Source organism: Scaptodrosophila lebanonensis, unplaced genomic scaffold (genome assembly GCF_003285725.1).
Source record: "Scaptodrosophila lebanonensis strain 11010-0011.00,11010-0021.00 unplaced genomic scaffold, SlebRS2 tig00000080-arrow-pilon, whole genome shotgun sequence".
Lineage (NCBI taxonomy): Eukaryota > Metazoa > Arthropoda > Insecta > Diptera > Drosophilidae > Scaptodrosophila > Scaptodrosophila lebanonensis.
The window spans coordinates 1879951-1897696 of NW_022060561.1; the positions used below are offsets into that span (position 1 = coordinate 1879951).

Below are 17746 nucleotides of genomic sequence, written 5' to 3' on the forward strand. Positions count from 1 at the left end.
TAAAAAAAAAGGAAGGGAAAAATGCAAATTACAACATTGCAATTATTCTTTAAAAAAGTAAAGATTTTAAGGTCCAACTATTCAAATATTTTAAATATATATTAAAATATTTAAATTACATTAAAATGTAAAGACAGTAAAGTCGACTATTGAAATGTTTTAAAATTATATTAACAGATTTAAAATATATGAAATATTTTATACTGACCCTAATTAAATAAAATTGACAGAGTTCTCAGGTCCAAAGAGATGACTTAATTGATTATAATTCTTACAAAGAGCATAATGAATTGTGCAAAGCGATTTCAACTTAATGGTATAAAAGATCTTCTAAGTAGGTCTTTGAGGAATAGCAAAGAGTTCATTTGACTAACAAGCACAAGAGACTCCATTTCGTTAGTAATTAATTTATGTATTAAAAAACACAAGTACACAAACCAAGATTAAAGACGATTGGATCGATATTCAAAGTGTGGACAATCTTTTATGAGTTTTAATAAAATATATATATAATAAAATATACTTGTAGCTAAAACATAAAACTTACTAAAATTCAACAACCAGTAATTAAAAATTAATTAATAATAACTATTTAGTGACTTAGAAATCTGGGCTAGTCTGAAGTGAAATCCATCTTAAGCAGCAGCTCATTAACCCTTTTTTTCAACACATTTAAGCTAAATAAATAGCTGTACAACTGTTATAAAAATTCAACAACCAGTTGTAAAAATTTATAAATAATAAGTATTTGGTGACTTAGAAATCTGGGCTAGTTTGAAGTGAAATCCATCAAAAGCAGCAGCTCATTAACCCTTTTTTTCAACACATATAAGCTAAATAAATAGCTGTATAGACAGAATTAATGCTAGGCTTGTGAAATGCTTCCTTGGCACCCAAGGTAATCCAAATAGTCGCTGTACCGCCTACTTTCATGTCGGCCAATACTGCTGCTGCCATCGTAGTAATATAAACTTTTAAATTTCCATATTAACCGCACATTTTTATGAACACTTTGGACGCCCAATATTAAGTTCCGCCGCAGACAATTTACGTCAAAATGAATTTACTTTGCGGGCAGCCGACAAATTTGTGTGTCGTGTATTCCAGCAGCAGCTAAGCTAAGTAACAGCTCAGTTCTGTATTTTTTATGAAACAATAAATTTGTGTATTTAAGGATTGTTGCGGCTGCCTGCCTGGGCCGGGAGACCCGAACAGGAAATAGATTAAACTGTGCAACACTTGCGCGTATTTTGTTTCCGCTTCCGCTTCTTAAATATTCAGTGTCGCACTCTGCTGGCCCATTCGAAATTCGACCAAATCAGAAACGGCCCAACCAAGCCCACCGCCATCGCCAGCGCCAGCGCCAGCTCCCCCCAAAGACTGCTCCAAGTAGAGCCTGACAGGCAACAGCATAAACTTTTCGCATCTTGTTTGTGGGGAAAAAATCTTGGCAAAAAATGCCCGTCTCTTGTTATTGTTGTTGCCTTGGCATGGCATGGCATCGTATTACAATTTCCGGCACCTTCGGCCCGCACGGCGACCTTTCAGCATTAAATAACTTTCAATTTGAGGAGCAAATTCGCGGCTGCCTATTAAGCGGACACTTTGGGGTGTGAATAAACATCCTTGGCTGATTTGCTGGAGGGCTTCGTGTGGTTCTCGGCCTCACTGGACAATTTGTTTACTCCATGATGCCATATTTGTGTGCCCTTATTACTTGCTTGGACCGAAGAAATGCAAATTTCTCTTGCTTTGTCATTGTTCCAACCGAGTATGTTTCTAAAACGTGTCCCCGGGCTGCCAACGCTGCAAAGTACCTGGACAGTGAGGCAATTTCACAAAAGCTGCATCAAGGATAAGTTGCAGATTAAAAGATGTTATACTTACTTATCTACTAATACAGATTTAGCCGCATGCAGTATTTTAAAAGGAAAGACTTTGCGGCACGGGCTCTAGGGGACCCTATATATTGGATGAAGCTCTGCTATCTACCAGAGTCTTACATTAAACAATTGCTGCAGCTTGGTTGGAAATAACTCTGATCGAGAAGTCAACTGCATGCAAACGAGAGTACAACAATGCGTTGGGCATTTACACCAAATTCTGTTTTTACACGGTAAATTGGTTCGTAAAAAAGTCGTGTAAAAAAACCGTGTAAAAAAAGACATTGATTTGTTATTTTGAATCTTGTTAAATGGAATAAAGTCGTGTAGCCATACATATATAAAATGTTACATTTTCAAACCGTGTTAAATCGTGTAAAAAAATACCGTATGAAACAGAATTAGGGGTACTAATATGTGGCCTTAAGTGTGAACCCTGGCTTCATAAAAGCTTCCTTTGAAGTCAATACAGTTTGGTTTACGTTCGTTTCCTGTCATCAGACAGCAAGGCAGGAAAACCCAAGATAGTATCCTTACTGGAGAAGCCCAAAGCTTAGGGATTTCTGAAGAAATGGCAGATGGCAGAAATGGCTATCAACAAGTGGATTGGCCATAGCTTCACTATAATTGTTGAAGTCTGGTTTTAGTTTAAAATTGCTTCCTTTAAAAAACAGCTTCCTTGCCATGAATGCAAAATTCTTACTGCTGCACAGTAACTCGCGATCATCTTACTGCCCATAGCTGATCCGATAGCTAGTCGGCGTGGCTTAAAGCAAGGCAGCTCATAACAATTTTCAACATAGACTGGACCGAGTCTCACTTCATTTTTATAAGAGAGTCTCGATCGTAAAAGAATACTGACAAGTTCTAAATGGTGGATATATAAGTATACACATAAATCAGCAGTTCTAGACGAAACAATGAAGCCATATCGAAGCTGGGCGATGAACGAGTTTATTGCTAATAAGGAAGACTAAGAAGTGTTGCGTAGTTTAAATACTGTGTGTAAAATAAATCTAAATGTACATGTTTTATATTAAAATTATAGTAAAAGATGTGCAGAAATTTCAAAAGTAAGCGAAAGTCAAATAGTTTATAGTAAAAAAAGAACCAATAAGTTGCTTGAAAAATCTTCCCGCTTAATATATGTATTGTTTGATTGACAGGTGGCTGGCTATCTGTATTAGAATACAATTGGAGGCTACTTACTATTGACGTATGGGTCTTCGCATAAACAGGTTCGGGCTTTACAAATATTTGGCTATGGGCGGGATCCGGATGCAGAATTTGCTTCCAACAGTTTGTTGTACAGCAGTTAATTGATTTAAATAAAGCAAATATCAATGATCTATTTTTAAAAATTGTTGCTTAACAAATAAGTTGCCATACAAAAAGTTCGACATTCTTAAAATTTGAACAAACTCTTTGAAATTCAGAAATGCATGAAAAATTCTAGTTTTGGCCACCATCAAAGGCGAGAGGCTCGGCCATTTATTGTGCCATCCAATCACATTACGTATACGCCCGCATGTACGGCAACTTCTGAGCTAAAGTATTTGTTTTGTGAATTTTACGAATGAATGCGCATTTCTGGCAAAGTCTTTGCACTTTGCCGTTATAAAGCACCAGCCAGTAGAAGAAGTGGCATACAGGATGCAGGCGGCAGGCGGCAGGAGCAGCAGCACGAACTGAAGATGAAGTTTATTTTATGGCTGGCACAATTGGAACGGCAGGGAGGATCAAGTAAGTCCTTTGCTTTGCTTGCAACCACATCAGCGGCAGTTCCACACGTGTGTGTAATCAAATAATTTCAACAAAAATCGAGAAATTATTACGGACGAATTTTTACGAATTCATTTTCAGTTTGCAAACCCAAAAAGTCTGAACAACAAGGGCAGCAACAACAACCACAACAACAATGCCAAATTGTTGGCGTTGCATGCAAAGTAGCTCCTACAGCTCCATTGCCCCTTTCTCTGCTCCTGCTACTGACTCTGACTCTGCTCCTTGGTTGCATTGCAGGATGTGTGGATTTTCCGGCATTTTGGCGGCGTTGGCGGCGTTACTCTTTTGTTTATTTCTTTGAGATGCGGCAACAAACAAAATGCTCTGCCACACTTTGTTGCAGCACTTGTGTTTGCTTGATTGTGCAAAACTATTGGCCCACTCGATCCGAGTCGCTGTCGATGTCGTCGTCGTCGTCGTCGACTCCATTCGACTTTCTGTGTAGCTCGCATGCATGCGTCGTGGCTGAGTTGCATTCCAAACTAAATATGTATGTTTGCTTGTGTGACCACGTATGGGCATCCGGCAGTAGGTATAGCAAGCATTATAGTAGATAGGTAGGTACACGCAGTCGTATCAATTGTGTGTGATGGTCAAAAGTCATTTCAACAGCACTAAATTATTATTATCTTCAAGAAGTTTCACATGCTCGACAATCATACAAATGTTTGCTTCAAATATTCTCACTGTTTCCCACCTTTCTCCTCTGCTCCTCCCGCTGCTCTCATAAAGCACGCGTAATGGCATGGAATGTTTTGATGTCTGTAAGAAGGTTTTTGTCTGTTGGCCCAGTAAACAATTTCAGAAAAGTCCCTAGCACCAGTGAATTGTTAATTGGGATATTTAATATAATAATAATTGAATAATTTAATTAAATTTAATGTTGGGATTTTATACTTAAAACATATTTAAGAGTGCATTTTTCTACAATCACCCCAAGTGTATAAAGGGTATAGAAAAGGGAATACAAAATATATGTAACAGACGGACAGAAACATATCCGACCATAAAGTATACTCTCATAGTTTATTTTTGATCAGCATGACTAGCCAAATCGGTAAAAGTCTGGATTTCGAAAACGACGAAGTTTCATTCAAACCGATTAATTCTGAGAAAAGCGAAACAATAGGTGCGATTTCGTGCTTCTTCTATTTTTGAAGGAATAGGAAATTGAAAATTGGAGTATGCGTTTCCTCTAAAAAATGTGACCTTGAAGCTTAGAGCAACCGAGGTCTTCAGATAGCGTTGCAGTAGCCGAGAATCGCCATCCATAATGAGCGGAGAGAGACTGTGGTGAATTTTTAAATAAATGCATCTGCAATTTGTGATTAGCCTCGGTTGATGGTGCGTAAAATATTGTATGTTTTGGTTAGTTAGAAAACACCTTTAAAACGGTGCAAAATAGATTTCAACGATAAAAATGTGTTCCAACACATACGAGTTTTGCCAAAGTTTCAATGAGTCTGTATAGCAAAGGTCTGACAATCATTCATGATGCCAGAGTTTGGGCTCAGACCAATTTCTTGTGGTTTCATTATAAAGTTATATTTTTTGAAAAGTTGTTATTTAATTATTTTTTTGCTGGTTCAAAATTTGATCAGTGATGCATTTTCTTTCCTATCGATTGGACAGTAGAAGCTGCCAAAAAATAAGCGTAGTAGGCACTTCGTTTTAAGTAAATGCACTCGCACTTAAAAATATGAAATTAGTTTTCACCAGCCTGTGGAGACTATCTGAGCAGCTTAATTAGCAGGACCTGAATATTATTTTGTACGAAAAGGCATACTTCGTAGTCTGCTTCGAAGCTATAACTATCTGGTGAGTGCGGAAAATAATTATTTTGATAGTAAGTAAAATAATTTTCCAGCTTTGTGTAGGTAATGGATCCCAGTTTGTCCCTAGAGGAGTTGATTCGAATTTTCAAAATTCAGAATCCAAATAGAAAGAGGAGTGTAAACTACTATTACAACAACAATTACCAAAGCAATTACAATTACAAATACGGCTACAACAACACTTACAGACCGTATATAATACGTGAGAGGCGCTTCTATAGTCGCACGTCATATCAGCAATTTCAGTGGATAGACTTGCGCTATAAGATACTGGCCAAGGTACGATTACGATCCCGGCCGAGAGATGCCCGGCACATTCTCAATTACAAGTACCGTCAGCAGGGCTATACAGATGACGATTTTCTGAGACCCATGCGTAGCGATCGTCCGTTGGGAGGGCGATTGGTCTTCCCATCGAGCTACAGTGAATCTCATCGCTATAGAGATCTCGACGACATGCAGGATTCATCTCAGAATAGAAGCAGCTTTTGGCGAAATTTTCGACCGACGAAACGTCGAATATCGAACGAATTTGCCATTCCTATGATAGGCTTTAGCTCGACTCCAAAACAAACTTCCAGTGGCTCTGAAGCAGCCAAGCCGCCAGGCTATAAGATTATGATTAATAATCTGCAGCACAGTGTGACCAGCGAGGATATTGATGAGCTGTTCAGTTGCTTTGGTACTTTGTTGGAGGCTTGTGTTTTGCGTCCCGGTACGGCTATGGTGGTCTTCAAGCACCGGTCCGATGCCGAGAGGGCCTATGAGGATTACGATAGGCGTGAGTTTGATGGCAAGCCCATGCAGTTGACCGCTTCATACAATTCAATGGAAATTGATGAGAATGTGGTGCGAAGGGTATTATTTCGGAGCGACTAAAGATGTTCTTAGTTTCCTATAAAAACACCTTAATAATATGCTACTAATAAAGCATTTTTTCTCGCTTTTAGCCACTGAAGCTGTTTTCCAACACTTTCGTTTTTGTTAGTATTAGAAACGGTTTCCATTATTAATCGATTGTCCTTGATACAAGCTTGATGGCATGTAATCGGAATAGAAGAATAGCCAATTAGGTATGGTTCCCAGATTCTAACTAGGGATGTAAGTCAAAGAGAAAGAGGTTCATATTGGGGAGAAAATCAACAGAGTTGTTTAAAATTAAATATGTGTACTAATCAAGAACTCATAAAGTAATCGTAATACTGACATTACATGAACTTGTTCAAAATAAATTAATCCGACGCTTTGCAGTTACCCATTTTAATAATATTAATACGCATACTTTGAAAATGCTGCAATTTCCAGAAAAAATTACTTTGACATCATAAACAAATGAAAATGAAGATCAAATTTTGAACAATCTAATATATAAAATACAAATTTCAATAAAAACATCGAATAAATTAAAATACAATAATGCCTTCTCCGGTAGACCAGACAAAGAAATGTGCACCCCAAACAAAACCTGGAAAATGTTCGATGTTTGGACAAACATCGATGGATCGACAATGTATCGCAAGCAAAAAAACATCGCAAAACATCGCTGCATCGCGTTGAAAACATCGTCGATGCTCGGAACATCGATGTTTTTTTACATCCCTAATTCTAACCCAAGAAATGTCTTCTCTTGAAGCAGGGCATCCATATATCCATCACGTGGAGTGTTTTCTATTTGTAGCTGTTTTTCCAATAAGCCAACCACATCCGTAGCTTTTTCTTTTCATAAAAGCAATGCGGGTATTCGACACTAAATTCATAAATTTATTACACAGTTCTACTTATGATGTTTAGTTCTTTAAAAATGTGTAACAATCCAATTAGTTTTGTTATTGTGAGCCAGCCTGCTTCAATTTAGGAAATAATCTGAGAATTGTCCAGCGGTTTCAAGCAGTTAAAACTATTTTAATTCTGTAATTCTGATTGCCTTGCCGCTAAATATTAATTGCAGCTCCAATACTACTTACTCCCGAAATGGGTAACAGGGCGACTTCTGTCAGATACGAGTACCGCACACTTCATGCAAATTACATTTGGCAATTTGGTGTGCACTTTCAATTTGGGAAAATATCAAAACCATTGTATTAAGTACTTGGGGCAATTACAAAGAAATCACTTCACAAATGTCCGGGAGGATGTGGTGCAGGATCTCTTACGTGCGTCATATTGCAATTTCTTGTGTAAAAATGGCAAATGCAACACAACAATTTGCAAATTAAATTGTTTTTTGTTTTCAAAATCAAAAAAAACCTAAGCAAGCGCCGCTGATTTGACGCCGTTGTCTGCGGTTTTTGCCATTCAATTTCTTCGCCTCGTCCTTATCGTCGTCCTCGTTGCTGTGTCGTCCTGGGGACTAATTCGCTCTACCAAAATCGTTTAGTTGTTATTAGATTTTTGCAGCTTTCTTGGGTTGTGCTTGTTTTTTCTTTGGGAGGCAATGGCAGCTGCCACTAAGTGCCGCTAATTGAAATTTCGTTTGTATCGTGTTATAATTGTGGGGTTAGGTTATCCCTTCGCCGTCGTTTCCTCACGATTTTTGGTGTACAAACAATTAAAAGCAACTGTGTTCACATTTCGAGACAATTACCATGCTGGATAGATTAGAGTCACATAGAAATTAGATGGCTTGTAGACTGGAGTACAGCTAATTTTCCAAATAATAAAGCTGAATCAGTCACAGATACTCACCCGTTTCGGGGAAATATTTTCAACAGCTGTCTAAATGTTAGAACTTGGTTTTTATTGTGAATTGCATAATACATTTACGATTGTTCAAGATCCAATAGCAACGCGAAATTGTCACGATGCTTGTAAAATTTTTGAAAACCAAAAAAGGAAAAAACAAAAATTTATATTGGTAACGTCAAATAAAACTAAATCATATTTGTAATTAAATTAAACTGAATTAAATTAGAAATTAATATGTAATGAAACGCTAGCATACGTTTATAAATAAATCATATGTCAATCCATTACCCCAACACAACACTCTTGAGCTTTTGTGCCAAATGGATTTTGTGTGGCACATATCTGGGATATCAAGAATATTCTGCTAGGAAAAGATTTTATACCTATGGGGCGGGCCATTCACATATTTTTGAAAGGTAGGTATTTTTTTTATGGTGAAGAAATTGATTTTCAAACAGAAGTTTAGTCGGTGTTGGATCTTCTGACAAAACAATAGCAACTATAATTATCTGGCCACGTGATTGTCCTTTGTATTAGAAATGGTATTAGAACAGGACAACCCTCCACAATATTTCGATTTAATAGTAAATGTTACTAATTAAATGAAATTAAGAAAATCTCTCACAAGAAACGGCTTTAATTGTTTTTAAACATCTAGAAATTATTCCAAAAATATAAGCGAACAAATTTAAAAACTATTTCCAAACGCGCGTATTTTAGATTATTTTCAATATTATTAACTTTCCTTTAATTTTTATTTTCCTATAATATTTATTTTTCTTCAATATTTATTTTTCTTTAATATTTATTTATAAGTATTCGTACTTGAGAAAAATGAATAGAATATTTTCTAAATTTTATAAAACGCTATTGCTTTTAGGCTCGTCAGAAAATATTCACCTTTCAAATGTATTCTTATTTCCTTTCTCAAACCACTTGAAATTGATGAATCATACTATAATTCATCAAAATCGTCATAGCCGCCAAAAAGCTGCTTGTGTGACGAAAGCAATACATGTTTAGGTATGTATATATTTGATCCTTATGCGATTGATGGTTGCTTAGTGGCAGAGCTGTTGGATTAATTAGAGACTGAAAGCAATGAAGCGGACAAAGAAATTGCTGTGAACAACCCTCCCAGTAATTCCACTAATGAACAAATGGGCGCCCAGCAATAGGCGCATAAACTAGCTTAACTTTCGGGCTGTCTTGTACCTCGGCTGGCAAGGTAAACAGTGTGACGCAGCGCGTTGAATCCTGTGCACATATCCTTTGTCAATATTCATTATACAAGTGCATACTTTCAGGCGCTTGACAAGCGCCAAAGCAGCCACAGTCATAAAGTTACGAAAACGTCTCATAAAACGTGACGATAATCATAATTGATGCTCGAGCCCACACAAAATTGGACTAAGCATCAAACCGTATGGGTGCAGGATGAGGAGAGGGTGGCCTTGGAGTGCCAGGCAGGCAGGGTGGCATAAAGGTGCACAAATTGTAATTTAGTTTGCCTTGGCAAGCCAAAAGAATGAGCGTTCCATCGCTGGCACACCTTTCGTCTTGTTGTTCTTCCCAAATTAAGGGTAAAATTGTTAATTGAAATTTGTGTATGCTGACGACCAGCCAACCAACCGAACACCCACCCATCCACATATACTTATGCGAGTATAAATATATTTATGTATATATAAGTATTTAGTGTTTGGACCGCTTGAAATTTATTTGGCTGGCGTCTTTGTGGAAGGAGCAGCAGCTGCAAGCCTTTCCATTTTTGCCTCGTCCACATCTCTAATGATAAATCAATGCAACATATGGCAAGACTGGCCCAACCTTTGGCTCATTGTTGTAAATTTTAAATCAATGTTTCAAGCAGTCTGACCGTTTGCCTGGCATTACTCGTCCTTTTTTTTTGTGCTATGTTCGAGTCGCACGCACTTCTGCATCCATAAATTCTCGAGCAGCTCCAATGCAACCTTCTTGCTGTCCTTGTCTTTGGCGCTGGCACCAAAGTCTCCACGCAATCCATTATTGTATTAATTAACAGGAACAGGATCACCAATCAGGCGCTTGATTAATGATGTCACTTGGCATCGTAAATCTCGATTTGAACATGTGCAAATTTTCAATGCAAATAAATGGAGATGCGCAATTCTGCCCGTCCACCAATGCCGGCCATATCCTTGCTTGCCATATGCTTTGTTTGTGTTCCGAGCATAATCATGCATTAGGGTACCACACACAGACACACACACATGCACACACACAAGGATGCTCGGACATTGGTGTGAGAGTGTGGAAAGTGTTGCAGCAGGCTGCAGGCTGCAGTCTGCAGTCTGAGCTGCAACAGCAACATCCGTCCCAAGCGTCCTTCCGCATGCTGTGGCCATTGCTTTGGGGGCAGAGCAGGGCGGATGCATTAAGACGCAATTGTGCTGCATGTTGCAGATGCCTGTTGATTCATTTTATGAGTGCGTTTACCAAATATTTAGATACGGCCTAACGTGTAACGAATAAATTACAAATAGTCGGTCATTTTAAGTTCATTCGAATGAACTAGCTGCAACGAGTTAGTTATGTTCTACAAGAAACTCGAATTAATTTGCGCCACTAACCACAGTCTAAAAAGGAACATTTTAAATGCAAGTTACTTTGATTTTATTTTACTATATATATATACATACATATATATAATATAATATATAATTTCTGATTTCGATAGTGGTTTTGCCTTTGCGGTTTATCTAAATGCAGTTTTTCAATTATAGATATTAGTTACAGCCACAATAGCTCCCACATTTCATTGCCTGCCGCTTTGTCTAGCCGCGATAATCATTTAGAAAGTAAATGGCATACGAAAAATTAAATAAACAGGTAGCTATGCATGCATGTATATGTGTATTTGTATGTAGATGTAGATAATAATACTTACAATTGTGTGCATGGATTTACATTTAACATTTTATGGCTCTGCGGCAGTGCCGACGTCTGACCAAAGCGACATGCGGCATTCAAATAGTTAACTAAATGAATGTTTTGCTGCACCCATCCATTTATTCACGCACCATAAACTAAGGACGAATTTATTTCGAAGGACATGCGTTCGAACATGCTCGTACAATAAAAATAATAAAATTAATGGTCAAACAAGTGAAGCGATTTGACGCCAAATCCTTGCGATTCAACAAACAACAGGTGGGGGCAATAAAAACAGCTACATGAGAAAAATCCGAGTATACGATTATAGGATCTGATGGCCGACCATTAAATACGCTGGCAAATAGACTTAAAAAAGATAAATTCAACTTATTATTGAGTTCAATTCATTCACTTTAAGTCTGAATATATAGACTGGACACTATTTGAATAGGGAGAGCAGTTTTTTATGACTCAAGACTGGCGCTACTTGGTCCATTTGTTGTTTTACACTTATCTGTAGACCATACGCGAACGAAATTAAATTCATCATACAATTAAGAACTATATATAATAAAATAAATAATAAATAAATAATAAATAATAAGAACTATATATGAATATTTTTTGATCTATAAAAAATTGAACTTATTATATTTTAATGCCAAAAACAAGATCTCTTTAATTATATTTAATTATATTTATTTATATAAGGCCCAACGGTTTTTGATTATTCTGAACTTATTCCAGTTCTTAAATGATTTCTATTTCTAGTTTAAGTTTTAGTTTTCTTTTCCTGTGGATATTGGAAGAGGTGTGATCAGACTGTGACATTTCAATATCTTATATAATTATTATTTGTAAATGGAATACAAATTAGAATTAGAAATGAATATTTGTCATAAATCATCATCATCAATGACTCAAGAGATTTTAAAATCTTTCTGAAATTAATTTAAAACCAAGATTTTCCAGATTCTAGATTGTTTATATTGAAAAAACATTTCGTGACTTCGTGCACAACTTAGAGTTTTTTACTTAAATTATGGACAACATTATAAATGAATGGTGTGATACAAACAGAGAAAAGTAAACATAGACAATTATATTATGATCCAAATCAAAATACAATCAAATTAACGGCAACAGAAATATGTTTGTTAAAATAATCGAAGCCATTCCAAATAAAATATTAAAGTTCTTACAGTCACTGCAGTTGCAGAAAAGTAACGAAATAAATGTTGAATTAAATGTATGTTTATTTATTGTACGACATAGCATGCGGAATTGGATGTTTCAATGGCTGAGACCAAAATAATTTCAACAATTTGGCAGTGCGGGCCCCAGATTTTGGCCACAGTCGCGGATACGCTGCAGATACGCAATTGCAATTGCAGATGCGGCCAGCATAGATTTCGCATTTAGCAAATGCGTGCATGCATTGTAATTTACGCGACAATTGCAATAAACATTAGTTCATTTGTTTCGCAACGCATGCCTCCCTTAATGCCACCTCAGTACAACAACTCTCGGTCACAGAACCAGCCTGAAACCCCAACCCCAGCCCGCTTAACACTTTCCGGTGCATCGTGTTGCTGGCACATTAAATTAATTACTCGTGTTATTATTTTGGGCCCAAAATGAAGTACGCAACAATTTATAATCGCGAGTACATGAGATTAGAAGTGCATAACCAGAACCAGAACCAGGGACCAGACCAGAATGCATTTCGGGTTGCGGTTGTAGTTTGCGTTATGGATATTGTTGTTCTTGTTGTTGTTATTGTTGTTTTGCTTTATTAGTCAAAAATGCGCACAAATGTATTTGAAATCAAAATGCGCCCATTTTCGAGTGCTTCTGCTTGCAATTAACGTAAATTTATGATCAACTAATTTTAATGTAACTCAGAATGAGTTCTCCTTATGGGTGGTTCGGTGTTTTGGCAACATTTATAAACATGTTTAATACAGTTTATTGATAGATCTCATACACACTTACTTACTGTACTCGTACAGTATCAATCATTACTATGGTGCCGCCACAATGTGTTTTACACTGTCTGGCACAAACTATTGCCTTCGTGCTCGAACTTTAGGAAAGTGTCGTTCTTCACCATAAGTTACTGCTCATGTGCCAGGGGCAGCTGTGCATCTAGTATATGGGTGTACTAGTTTGAGGAAGGAAGTAACTTCGTCTGGTGCCTTTGCTTTGTTTATGCTGCTTGCTGTCTAATGTCTTCTTCGGTCCCTTTCGGAGTAACAAATTGCGTCTGCGAATGCCACTCACTTACCACTGCTCTCAAGTTCTTCAGTCCACTCCATGCCACACTTGCTGCGAACTCGTACTCGTATATTGCCACTCGCTTACCGCATCGTAATGTCACTTCAACAAATCACACCAACTTACGCCATAAATTGTACCGTTAATTCCAATTAGGCAGCTCGGCCCTCAGCTGTCCACGTTTTATTTGGAAGCATTTAGGGCGGTTCGAATGTGGCAGCTAGCTGCTAACAAATTGATTTTCATGCGGCAACAAATGCATAAAAGGTCTCAATTTGTTTTAAATTGACTTCACAGTGCTTATCAGAATATCGAAAGGGCCAAAAGAGCTTCATTTGATTGATCGGTCTGTCTTGTCAGCGATGACCAATTGTGTTCGTATAAAATATGCATATTGGGGAAATCTTTAATGAATTCTATTTCAAAACATCTAACCAAGCATTAAGGCCTCTAATTAAATCGTTATTTATAGGCAGACATTAAAAAGCAATGGTGGACAGAACTATGAATAGTCTAATAGACACCGTTTTTAAGAAAACTTATAAATATCAAATTGGTAAAAAATCATAGAAGATACTGAAGCTACTCTGCAGAGTCTGTTTTTTCCACGGATTATTCCTTTCCCAGCTACATATACTATATACACAGTAAGGCTATATACGGTTGTGAACAGGATAAGAAATGTCTAAGCTACTCTTAGTTTTAAAGGAGCCTACAAAATTGCTTGATATCTTCATTTTTAGACATTTAACCAATTCATCAACATTTTTTGAAGACACCCAATTGGTTTTTTTGTGTATTGTTGCACGTTTTTAAGTTTAGTTTTTTTTTTCTAGATATGGAATGAGTTGATTTTTATTTATTTAATCAAACTTTCGTGTATGTATAGGTTTAGAAAACATTTGAAATATATTTCTTTCACTACATATTCTTTTTAAGGAAACACTGTACATTAGAAAAAGCAGTTACTCGCCAAGGAAATGTCCCAATCATGTTAAACTATTTGCTAAATTTATCTTTAATTACCTGTGCACTTCCTTTGGCTACTAATTTAACTTCTAGAACAGGACTTCCGCGACATTCCCTCGCTGATTACAGCATCCATGTTCTCCTTTTGACTTCCATACATGTAGAGTGAAGTTTTCATAAAGAATTTTTTAATTTGTATCAGCAAGATATGGAAGCAATTGATACGAATAAATGAAATAAGCTGGTAGTCTTTCCAATTAGCCATCCAGAAGATCTGCCGATGATGGTCCTCTCCTATAATAACAATTGTAAACATTTAAATGAAGATATGTGTAAAGTTGTGTGAGGAAATATTTATAAGATTTTGTATAAAAGTATATTTTGTCATAATTGCTCAAATAAAACTCGATTAAACTGTCAAGATAGGTATAAGAAAAAAAGTTGAATAGTAATAACATTTTGTATATACATATGTAAATATATAAAAAGTCTTTCCATATTAATGCCTGCCAGAAAAAACTGCGCAAGAAAAACTGGTCGTCTAATTTGTGATTAATTGTTAAAATCAGAATCATAGAAAATCTACGGATTTTCTTACCTAACTTACTATATATCTAAATTTGATCGCTGCAGTATATAGTATATTCAATTATGTGATTTGTGTGCAATATAAAATCGTACGCATATAAAATGGCGGTGGCTATTTACGCAGCATGGCTCTGCAGCTGAACCTGCAGAGGCACAGGAAGTCCACGGTTGGTTGTCGCTGGTCCAGCGAGGACTGCACATTTGCAGTCCACTTTAGGGCGTGAATTTATGGGTGCTTTTTTCAGGTACAGGTATGCGCTTTTCCGGCCAAGCACTTAATTGATGTTGTGTCGCGTAAATTATAAACAAAGCAAAAATTAAAGTGGACTCTAGTTGCGCTCGCAAGCGTCGGCGGATGCGGAAATGCTTTCATCGCCAGTGTCGTCGCTCATAAAAAACGTACAGTCACCAACATCTAAGGGTCTCAGGTGCACACACTCACACACACGCACACAATCACACACACACATCCGTGGTCAAGGGGCTAAGCAACTTGCCGCTGGACTCTGAGTGAGGTCAAACGTGAAAGTGGCGCTTCTTGCACGCGGATGTTCCTTCTCTCTGCTCTCCCCATACCTTCACCCACCATTTTTTTTGCGCATAAATATACTTTTTGCTTGGCGAAGTGCACTTCACCATATAGTACCCATATAGTATAGAGTATGTGGATGAAACTGTGTGTGTGTTCGAAAGAGCCGTCTAATATAGTTTGCTCTTTCAGAGATCCTCTTGCCAGCGCGCTTCTGAATGCCTTTAGTTTGTTTGTGATGATGCTTTCGGTTCATATTTATTTGAATAATATTCAATTGCACAACATAGTTTTATTTTATTTATAATTTAATCGTATATGTATTTAATTTTCGACTTTATTAAGTAGTAGAAAGTAGTCTCGTGCAATATTGATTTTCATTTGCCAAAAAATAAACACAATTAATTTTATAATCATTTCACTAAGGGAACTGTGATATTATGTTTGGATGAAGTCTGCATAAATTAATTTAATATTTTATTTTATAATATTCCTTTGACAACAAAATAAATAAAACATATTAGTAGTTTCTTTATTAATATCTAAATATTGATATATTTACCTTCTTTGCAATATTATTTTAAACAGACGGACCTATTGCATTATCAAACATTTAGTTTTGCATACTTTCAGGCTGAACACGAAAATATTAAAATGGCTTCTTTCATTGGAAATGGAATAAGCTTAAGCGAGAAAAATATCAATTCAGAATAAGAATGAAAGCAGAATCGACAAGCTCATGTCGTGTGGTAGTAAACAACAACTTAATTCCACCAAGCAGCTTTTAGTGTAAACAGAAGAATTATTTTAGTTGAATTAAAAATTTTTAAAATAACCATTCGGGGTTGCAAAAAGCTTAAGCAAGTAGAATTTATTTGCCAGACAATTATTTTCTATCATCAACTCTCCAAACACACGAATCCTTAACGCCAAATCCTTTCAGTTATACTCATAGTCTAGTCGCTTTTTGTATTGTCAACACAACCAAATAGACTTGCTCGGTGAAAACAATACGATACCAAAAAGTGATTAAATTTAACAGTCAACGAAATCAGAAATTATATGCATGGTGTAGGACAATTGCCACGTGAATCATAAAACAAAAACAGCGACAAAGAAACAGACAACCATCAAGTGGGCAGTCGGTCAGAGGAGGAGACATCGATGTAACGAAGGGGATGTGTGGAGGTGCGGAGGTGTGGCCAACACAGTGGCAGCCGGCAGACAAGCAACTCAAATCTGTGCGTTTGCACGCATTACAAACGAATTACGAGACTCGTTGGGCAATTGCAGTTCATTGTTATTTAATATGTTGGACCAGAAACAGCAGACCAGGGGCAAAGAGGACGACAAGGACGGAGATGAGGACGAGTACGAGAACGATGGGAACGACAACGACATCCACGACGACGGCTCGAAATTATACTTTATGCAGCCTCAGCACAAAGCGGCCAATTCAACAAGACAACAACAACAACAGTAACAGTTACAGAAACAACAACAAGGGAATCCAACAGCAGTTGGCATGACACTGATTGCGATATAAACGATTGTCAACGTTTCCAAGTGGATTATTACCTCATGCCAATTATCATATCAACGAGAGAGAAATCCACACACATACACATACGAGTATCGTACACATATGCAAGCAAAATGGCGTTCATATACAGTAAATTCTAACTATAACAGTACATTCTCTACATGCATTATTCTCGAAAACCTTGGAGCTATTAATGCAAAACCTCCTACTGAACTCTATTCGTAAATAGCAGGCCTTATGAAATTGTTAAAAAACAAGAAATTAGACAACAATATAAATTTAAATTGGAGCATTAAAGATTATAATTTTAAGCAGAAGAGCAGCTGCTGTTAAAAAGACTAGCTGTTAATAAAACGGACATGGACCATTCTGTTCTACTTAAGCCGAATCGTAGTATATAAAAGAAATAAAAGATCTTAGATTAAAATACAAATATTAATTGTAATATTAAAGATCAGAATATTAAGCAGAAGAGCAGGTGCTGTTAACAAGACTAGCTGTTAATAAAACGGATATGGATAATTCTATTCTACTTAAGCCGAATCGCAGTATACCAGGCCTGCAGAAATTGTTAAAATAAAAGATCTTAGACTAAAATACAAATATATATTGCAATATTAAAGATTAGAATATTAAGCAGAAAAGGAGGTGCTGTTAAAAAGACTAGGTGTTTATGAAACGGATATGGATAATTCTGTTCTACATAAGCCGAATCGTAGTATATAAAACAAATAAA

The 17746-nt window shown here is 36.7% G+C and overlaps 1 protein-coding gene across 1 annotated transcript; it reads left to right on the top strand.

The window, feature by feature from the left end:
- The first annotated feature begins 5279 nt into the window (after window positions 1–5279).
- LOC115626043 lies at window positions 5280–6382 on the top strand. The gene is made up of 2 exons (XM_030521294.1): window positions 5280–5486; window positions 5546–6382. Exon 2 carries the CDS (start codon window positions 5549–5551, stop codon window positions 6380–6382), a length of 834 nt encoding a protein of 277 aa, XP_030377154.1. The 5' UTR covers window positions 5280–5486; window positions 5546–5548.
- Window positions 6383–17746: the final 11364 nt, after the last annotated feature.

Bases quoted from the DNA above. Each gene is read 5' to 3' on its own strand.
- LOC115626043 (XM_030521294.1), top strand. From the start codon at position 5,549: ATGGATCCCAGTTTGTCCCTAGAGGAGTTGATTCGAATTTTCAAAATT.